This window comes from Lottia gigantea (assembly GCF_000327385.1).
Source record: "Lottia gigantea unplaced genomic scaffold LOTGIsca_40, whole genome shotgun sequence".
Taxonomy (NCBI): Eukaryota; Metazoa; Mollusca; class Gastropoda; family Lottiidae; genus Lottia; species Lottia gigantea.
The window spans coordinates 491427-501728 of NW_008709380.1; the positions used below are offsets into that span (position 1 = coordinate 491427).

The following is a 10302-nucleotide window of genomic DNA, read 5'->3' on the forward strand; positions in this document are numbered from 1 at the left end:
GCTAACCAGATTCAGAGTTTTGTAAGCTCTACTAGTGTGCATCTACTAAGGCAGCTTCTCGGGTCCAATCCTATACCTTCTTATTCTCTAACTATGCAGATATTTCCTTTAGTCATATTATGATATATAATATTTGCTTGCACCTTAGTGAAGTAAATTTTACAACTTCAAGGAAACATATTATTTCAAATAACTGAATAAAGATGATGAAATCATAAAATAATTTCAGCTTAGGTGTTCAAAGTTTGTTTATACGGCTTGATTCAGAATGCCAAGATCAAGCATTAATCTCGTCCGTCGGTATAAGCTATCGGTGAACGATGTAGTAGCTCCGTAACGCCGGAATGCGGCCATTGCGATGTTACGGCAACCGAAAATCATTATTATAATAATTATTACGATATCTGAATGCTGTTCTCGCTTATACTCGCTCTGAGCCAAGTTTCCGTCTCAGTAGCAGCGCAGCAAGAACGCCTTCCCGCAGTGACGGCGCATTAATCAGCGTGCGATTTCATAACTCGACTACGGAATAAACATGGATTAGAGACGTGTTCATTTAGAAGTAATAACAAACTACAAATTAGAAAAATCATTATCAAACATAAATACAAATGATTAGTACCTTTCAAGGCAGTTTTTAATTTCAATAAAAATCAATAGTGTTAATTCAAGGTAACATCGTGATGACCATTAACGGCGATACTTTCATGATTTACTAGTCTTACATGTCATGTTGCATATTATACAGAAGAAAAAAATTGCGCAATGTATATTGCACCTATAGAAAAAAAAATTAACACACGACAAATAATCGTAACGAACGAAATATGAGTTATTTTATTTTTTCTACTAACCGTTTCGCATGAAAAGAATTCGACACTGAAGACCTTCAAAACTCTTTTGTTTCTTACTGTTTATTCGTGATTTAAATGCCCATATGGCATTTTGTTGACAAAAAACGTGGTTACGTATTTTATTATACTGATAACTTTCACTGAATCAATTGATAATTGTACCTTTGTAATTTATACTCTATCCATCTATCAATTACCAATTTACTAATCGTCAGATGTTATATGTAGGTATAAATATTTTATGTGGATATAAACCTATACATTACTGTACTGTTCACTACCTAGTGTAGTCTCCAGTAAGGGTTACTTATCGAGCTACGTAAAGGATGATAACTAAAATAATCAATCAAGATTAAGTTCATATCAAATCATATTGAGAATCCAGGATTACCTTTACTCATTTTATTAATTCAAATGCTATTGTCTTGCATGACAAAAGCGATTAGTTGTTCGGATTGTCATGAAATCAAGGCCCCATGTGTTCCAGACCGCATCCTCTAAGGATGAACACAATAAAAGGCTGATACCGATGTAGCATTTCCTTCAACGCATAGTGACCATATTATAACCAGCAAAGAAAGATATAAGAGGAAGGTTAAAGTAAGGGAGATAACCATGCTTACCATAACCCGAACTTGCAATCAGGTTTGCTCAGAATTTATTTTATTTCTCGTTTGTGGATATTCATAATATACAAGATTGGTGTATTCGATGAATTCTGTTACCTACAGCCTATACGAAAAGAGATGTATCCTAGGATACCAGAATTCCATGATTAAATACTGGAACATAAGAACTTCATATTGATGAGTGGGGTGTTTGGTAGTCATCAGTCAATGGATATATATTAAGAGAAGTAACAATGTTTTCTTTTAAATTTCAGGTTAAGTACACCTGGAAGGCAGGTTTGTTCCACACCAGATATCCTATTATAGATTATATTTCTGAAATACATGTCGGCAGTAAGATGAGCTAACGTCAGATAGCTTTTGTATCAAGGTTGTTTACTAGGATCCAAAGGCAATTAAATAAGTAGAAGGAAGATAATGGAAGAAACAATATTGTGCTCAGATAACAAACTTGTATTGATAGTTTTAGATTAAACTTTTAGAATCAGCCATATTTAACACGACCTTCATTGCACTCCCGACTTCTTAAAACACAATTTTACTTAAAAGTTAAGAATATAGAGGCCGCGAGTAATGTGTTTTGGAAGATATACGCCATTATTTTTTTTAAGCACGGTAATTGCATTCAAAAGTTTGTTTACTTATCTTAGTACAATAAATAATCCATACAAACACTTCAGTTAAGCAAATTCTCGTCCAAAGTATGGCAAAATCCAGAGTTAAAGTTGTGAGCTGCTCCTTTTTGCAGTTAATAATCATATTGTGAAATGAAACTATACAGAAGTTTTTGTAAGTTTATTTTACAGAAATTTAAGTATATCGCCGTAGGTTATTGTTCAATTTGATTTTTTTTTAAAAAGTTTACTACTGCAGCTAAGTACGGCGATACATCACTAATTCAACAATTTGCACATATATAATGCCTATCCGCACATAACTGGGAATTCAATTCTTTTGAACACTTAAATTAGAAAATATTTCTCTGCATAGTATAATTTATGCTTTCCGAAATCTGAAAAGAACATTCAATCGAATAATATGGAACCTGCACCCTTATTGTTATTAACTATATTGATATAATTATGAAGTATAACAGAACAAAGTTTCATTTCAAGTGTCCCTTGCGTGTCAGTTCTTGTTCAAGAAGGAAATATGTTGTCGCAATAGCTGCAGAAAATAAAAATATGGACAAGGCTATACCAATTATATATAACACGGTTGCCCGCCTACCGTAACGTTTAGCAAGTTTTTCTGAAGCATAGTCAAATTCGTAGTCGGATCGTTGCATCCAGTATACAGCGGGGGAGCAGCACAGGAAACAAAAGAATAGAAAGCATGGGCAATGTAGGGCAGAGTGGAATTTTTGATTAATAGAATTATACGGATTGTCTAAAAGGAATCTTATTTTCGGTGACCTTTCTTCTAATTCTTCTTCTGGCTCTGTTACTTCAATTACTATTGGCACAGCAACATCCGGTTTTACATCTTTAATCTCAGCCACTGGAGATTCGATCTCCGCAGTTACTTGAATATCGCCCGGAACTATATCATCAGCTACCAAAGCACCAGGTTTTACGATAGATTCTATTCTCTCTCTGAAGGGAACACTTCCAAACGAAATAGCTTCAGTTCCTGCCAGCATTTCCGTCGTTTGTTGTGTTTTCCTGAGACTCCGGTATGAAAATCCACTAGACACAGATCCAACGTCAGACGTTGTTCTAGGTCGAATAGGTTGATGAATATTTTCCCATTCCTCCCCAATATCAACTGACAACTGTCTGATTCTTCTTTCGCCTCTAGAACTGTCTGACAATATTGATGATGTTCTACTGACACGAGAACTGTAGGGTGACCTCGGGTTCCAGGATGACCGTCTTGTTAGAGTGCTGTAGAAATTTATCGAGTCTGTCTCATCATCGCCAATGTAAAAGGCTCTATCTGTCGATTCGTCACCGACCGATCGTCTATGCAGGCGAAAGGAAAGCGCTTTCTGAGTATCGGAAAAAGGGTCACTTGGGATCTTCTCCAGTCGTTTATGGTACTCTGATGGAAGACCCATCTCCATCTTAAGAAATGCATTTTGTCGTTTATCTAAAATATATTGCTCTGGTTGACTGTAGGACCTGCTTCGATTATAATCAGATCTGTCATTTTCTGACTTCTCATTTTCAAGTGATATTTTTCTAAGCTTGGTTTTCCCGGAACCTCTTTTGGATGCTGATGCGACTTGTCGAAATTCATCTTCGTCATCGAAGTCAACTACTGAAGCAATACCTTTAATTGTGGAATCAGAAGAACCATCACTGTTAGTTGGTGTTCGTTTCAGGTCAGAAAAATCGGATGGAAAATTTGGAGTATCTGATTCATAACTTTCACTGGGTATTGGAGATAAACCACCTGGCCCGAGCTTGTGAGTCGTCCTGAAGTGATCGATAGTTAGTTGAGATAGATCATTTGATGGTTGGAATGGCGCAATATTAGTAGGGATCGGCGATAGTTGATTATTGTCTAAAGAACGATCCGAGGCAATGGAACTGTCTATATCGCTGTTTTCATAACCATTCTCGCTTAATGTCGAACTGCTCCTGTCCGACAAATCGTGTTCCGTTAACATTGGCCTTCCATAACCTCTATAATCAAATTCGTTAATTGTTGGTCTGTGTTTATCCTTATTCATATTGACATTCACGTTTACATAGACTTTGATATTTTCTTCCTTTGCTCCGGGTTCCTTCGTATAAGATAATTTAGAAGGAACAAGTGACAACCTGGGATCCTGAGAATCCAGTCTAACATGAATCGTACCAGGTTCATGACGTCTACTCGTTGAAGCATTATTAGTAAGCGCTGTTTGTCCTTGTGTAACGCGACCATATATATTGAATTCTTCTGTTGCATTTACTGTATCGCTGACTTTTTCTCTAGATGTTCTATGGTGTTTTGAAGGACTGGTTTCACCCATGGTCGACTGTTGTGCGCTAGATGGCTTAGTTAAACTCGGACTCCTTCTGCGTTTCTTTTTAAGATCTTTTGATTTCACCTTCAAATCCTTCTGTGGAATTTTGACCCGTAATGGTCTATTAAGATCTTTACTCACAGTCCTACTACTTGATGCAGTTGTTTTATCTGATTTTTGAATGGTATGTTTTTGTCTAACGTCAATATTTCTTACAAATTTGCCACTTCCTGGAATATCTTCAAAGGAATCTGACCTTTGATGCTTAGATTCCTCGCTCTTTAGAGGAGATGACATGCCTTTTGCTGAGTGATGTATATCGTCAATTCCAATCTCCACTAGCTCAACAGGTGGTGTACGACCCTTCCATGACGCTGTGGTTAAACTTAAATCCACTGTTTTCTCCTCGGGTAAAAATTCGTCAATTTCTTTCTCTGGATTTGGATCTTTCAACGAATCCGGACGATTGAAGTTGACGATATTACCACTCTTAAATCCTGGTGAATTTACTATGTTTGAACCGTGCTGACTGGACGACCAGATATCAAGTGTCAAAGATGATCGTTCCATGAGAGCATTCTCGTGCGACGACAGTCCTTCGTTAATGAACGCAAATATTTCATCTACAGTCTTGGCATGATCCTCCCGCTGTATCGTAGATATCTGTAGCTGTTCTGAATTGCTAGGAGCTTGAGAACCATTTGAGTCCCCGCCACCAACTGCATTTTGTGATAGATTCGTTAACATATATTGCAAGTCAGCATCTGTAGAATTCTGTTCATTATCCGTGTCAGAAGAATCATGATGGTTTCCTTGTGTGTTTAGTGAATGTCTTTCAGATGATGTAGTCGCTGTTCGGCGTTCGGCCATGTTTTAAATGGAACCTCTGAAAAAGAAAGAAAAATTAACATTTTTACATAAGTTTAATTTTTTTAACATAATTAATTAGCCCGCGTATTTGGTCCCAGATGAAATATTGAAATATTAACCTGTTCTTTTTTTTTTTTTTTTTTTTTTTAATATTACAGCCTTTTTCTTTTGAAATGTATTATCCCGGTAAAGGATAGCTCAATCGGTAGCGAATGTAGATTGAGGTAATGAAAATAACACATATGTGCCGAGGACTCGATTCTCACTTGTGCGATCACGGTGTCGACAGCCATACCCACACCCTCTACCTCGAAAAAAAATCTCACATTTAGTTGTTACAGATTTTAAAAATACATTAACATCTAGTCATATATTATAATGATTAATATTGTTTTAACAATGAAAGGGAGGATCATTTAGACCTGATTTTTTATATTTATTCTGACGTTATAACATTTATTTTTGTTTGACAATCGTGGTTTAAAATTAAAAAAACTGAATAGCCTAAGGGAATAATGTTATTCTGAAATAAATGATTTTCCCAAGGTAATAAAATTATTGAACGGATTTTTAACAGAGTATTCATTTTACATTAGAATTTTTCATAAACATATTCTTCAAAACAGAAAGCTCGAAGGGATTGTTTCCATCTTTGCCACAATTAAACGCTGGGGTATAATGAAGCAAATATAGTTAAATATTTTTACCAATGAGACAAAGTGATTCTCGCCTAGTTTTTTTTTTATCAAACGTTCACATATGAGAACGTTAATATTTATTGTACATATACGCATAGTTATTAAATTACTGGAAACACAGACCACGAGCCGATGGGTTTAGTAAGCGTATGCAAATAATAGTAATCGCAATAAATTTTTAGTGCGGTCTTAAATTCTTGGCTCCGAAACTGTTAGTATATTGTGAAAATTTGTTGTTCACATACAGACCAAACGTGCTTGCTTATACAACATTGATCTAGGTAAAAGAGATTACTTACTGTTGATCTAACTTTTGGTCAATGTCTTACCACTAAAGCAATTCTGCATGGTTGAATGACGTATCCATACTAAAACTGAAGTTGTTATGAAGTTGAAAGTGTTACAGTTAAACCTAAAACAATTAGTTGTCACGTGAGATAGGTGTGGATACCTAAATAGTAGATTTCCTCAGGTTATATGTCTGATATCATCATTTTTATTTCATTCAAATTCGACTAGCCCCATTATTTATGCGGAAGTCCAATGCCTCGGGAAGCTATGTGAATTTATTATTTTCACTGATGACTGTTCGATAAAAAAATATAATTGTCCTAAAGAATTGAATTTATCAAACGGAATGCAAATATTTTGTCAAAATTCCTAATTGTCATTCAAGGACGCTGATAAAAAGTGAATTAGTATTCAGCAAAGGGAAGGTATGGTACACACGGTAAAAATGCGAATACTAGATTTTGGTACACGATAAACTCAACCGCTTTCCGGCTTGTGGGAATTTTTTATGAAACTATGTAATTATAAAATGCACTTTTATGTGTCGGAATTCATGTATTGTATGTTCTATATGCCAATGGCAGAAAGGGTAGTTTTGGCATAACGACCACCAACTCGAATAATACATGAATGCAAATTGACGCTATGTCTGTGTACGGTAACCATGCAAATTCCCATATATTGTTCAATCACCGTGCTACTGTAAATCCACGATTTATTATGCATATAAGTTTTCTTCAGGTTGTGAAATTCGGTGTCTATTTTTTATCGTCGAATTTCAGAATAAAACATTTATTTTAAGGTAATTCAAATCATTCAAAGGTGACAAATTATTAACATAACTGTCTACATAAAGTTTATTGATATTCGAAATATCACATACACTAAGTTAAACCTTTTTTATTTAGCTGTAGTAAATAGTCCAATAATTACTCTCGTAGTTTTTAATGAATCCCTTTTTGTCTCCTGTACGATGTTTCCTTTGCTTCGATTTCTTTTTCTTTTTATGTGTGAGTCCATCATCAAAAGTAAAGACAGAAACCTGTAATCCGAATCTTTAGATATAGTTTTGAATATTTTGTTGTCGTTGTTGAAACAAACAGTTGCCATGTCATATACTAGTTGTCTCCCATTTCATTTACTTTCATAATCTTGCTATCAGCTTCAAATGAACTTGGCTTCAGAGAGTAATTTTAAAGAAAACCAATATCTGCACATTTCAAACTCTATGATAAGCTAAAGCAATGCAAACCGTTTGCAATCAGATACCGGAGTCTAGACTATAGAGGTTTCACCTCCCAACTGTATTGGTGAATTTTCTGCGGTACACTTTGCCCCCTATCTTAGTGCCGAATATATGTGGTAATTATTGAAATCGAATGCATATTATCTGAAAAATCGTTAATGAGAAATCTTGTAACTATTGTACATGTAGACGTGTTAATCATATAAATTGGAGTAGTTACAGGCACACTAAACCCTATACAACAAAATTCAAAAATACCATAGAACAATAGTAGTCATTATTTACCAGACCCATTACTATAACAAAATACACAATAGATTCAGTAGACTGTATAATCGGGATGAACTTCTAAGCATCTAAATAAGGATCATTGAATCGTAAGTGCCATAATAAAGACGGTTTAGATGTTTTTTCCGACAGAGGAAGGCATCAATTTTCCACGATAAGTAATAAATCTCGAACACGCTATTATTTATTAATGACGACGGCGACTTGACCTAAACTATAATTTCTATGCGTCTCCTTCCTTTTAAGTTTATTTCTCCTCAGAGGTGGACGGCATTCAAACAATTAGTTTCCCTGTACCCGTAGAAAATAGGTTTCAACTTGTTGCAACTGTGAAAATTAGAGCTAGTTTGTATCGAAGCTAACATTTTCTGTTCTGCAAATATTGTTCCAGTCAATTGATATTTACCTAATTTGGACAAAATGTTCTGGAATCACAGTTGTCGCATTGGAAAAGGAAATGGTACAGATATAAACAACTAGTGTTCCCGATACACATACTAAAGCCAGAGAAACCTCTTCGGAATACTTCTAAACCTAAGGCATTTGCTAGAAGCTAGCTATACATTGGTATCGACACAGAAATTTAGATGTTTATTCTAACGGGATTGGATACAGATAAGACATAATATATTAATATTATATACTTATTGTTCCAATAGTGGATTTAATTATTCCACTTGATATATAGGTGAATGAGAATTTTGTAATGAATTCCCACAGCTTGGCAGGTGATCTGGAAAAATTCCATCGACACCATCCTTAATGATATAATATCATTGCTACCCACACAGAGTAGAGTGTTAGCCAGTCGTGAATAAACAGAGACTTTACTCCAATAATATTGATTGTTCCTCACCTGTGTTACTCCCAAACTATGATTTATTTAATTACATTCTTTGATGTTAGAAAACGTCAGGTAATTTCCATGGTATGTTACAAAAACAAATGTCCTAAATGTCAAGAATTCCACGCTTTCGAATGGACGAGGTTATGAAAGATTGGTTAAATGATTTATTGAGAATAGTGTTCTGACCGAATTGGACTCTTATGTTGAGTTTACACAGGCGAAATTTAAATCTGCAACTTACTTAAACCCCTCAACCTATCTGTGATGTTCATTCACGGAAAATCTCTTCAATCTAGTTCAACCTCTGGCTGAAGGAGGTGGAAACGAATGGAAAATATGACAGAAATATTATCAAATTTTAAATTAATCACTTTAAACAAAATGATACTAAATAACAGCGATGCCTCGCTCGTCCGTCCGTCCACAATATCTTCTAAACACTCTAGAAGACACAATACTTGACGGATTTTGACGAAACCTGTTGTGAGTGTTTGTAATCACCCAAGAATGAACCCTACTGGAAATCAGAGAAATATTTAATATGAGTTATTGCCCTTTTTCTTGAAAACTCATCCAATTTTAAGTTCGCCACTTCAAAAGGCTCAATTCTTGATGGATTTTTATCAGAACTGAAGGTTGATTATTGGTGATTGTTACTATACTGCTAATATTTTTTTTATTCAAAATCAGCGCATATTACCTTGCCTGGCTAGCTGTTTTTAAATGCTGTCATGAACTTTCGCAAAATGATCATTTCTTGAATATAGAGAGATAATGTACGATGACATATGACACCTAATTTAATTTCTTTAAATCGGAAGAATATTTATATAAATCAACAACATTTATTTAAAATAAATATTTATACATAACAAACACGTTATAAAACCTCATGAATAAAGGCAATTGTCAAAATTAAACAAAGCTATAATTTTTTCCACAATAAACAACTCATCACCATTGTAAAGCAATTTACAGTTTAACTAACTGTAGTATAAACACTAATAAAGATCAGCAATTGCCAAAATACGAAATTAAATTATATAGTTTTTCTTTCTCCTTGGCATTAATTTATCACTAAATTACTTGCTCTATTTTCGGCTTTTTTATTATAAAATTAAACACAAAGGGTGCAATTATTCAGCTTCCGATTTCATTAAAAGACTAGTAAATCTGTTTCATCATGGAATTAAAGAGACTACAGTTGGAAAATCAGCGAGTATTGAAACATAAAACAAACTTCTGGTTTCCAAATGTCGCCCAGAAAATCGATACGCTAATACTAAATTTGTTTAAAAGACAAAAGTCAATTTCAAACGTCGCAGAGACGACCTTGATTTTGTAAAATATAACTTTGTTTTTCGAATTCATTTCTAATATTTTCTGTAGGTTCTGTTACTAGATTTTTAGACGGATTGGTCTAAATCGCAGAAGGGTATACTAAGACCTTTTCCAAAAGTAAATAAACAACTTGACCGCCATTTCCACTCTTCTCTAGATCAAGTTAAAACATTTTGGAATCATCCTTTTAATAAAGGTTAGATTTACTCTGCCAACTGTACTGACATGATAAAAAATCTAAAAATAACCAGCAAATATTTCAAAGTTTCTCGACCTGGTTTA

General features: G+C 34.6%; 1 protein-coding gene across 1 annotated transcript; it reads right to left on the reverse strand.

Annotated features, from left to right (window-relative positions):
- Positions 1-2588: 2588 nt before the first annotated feature.
- Positions 2589-5309, reverse strand: LOTGIDRAFT_163481 (hypothetical protein; the record flags this gene model as incomplete). Its single annotated transcript, XM_009059995.1, has 1 exon — positions 2589-5309. The coding sequence occupies one exon, from the start codon at positions 5307-5309 to the stop codon at positions 2589-2591; it is 2721 nt and encodes a 906-aa protein (XP_009058243.1).
- Between the last annotated feature and the right edge of the window lie 4993 nt (positions 5310-10302).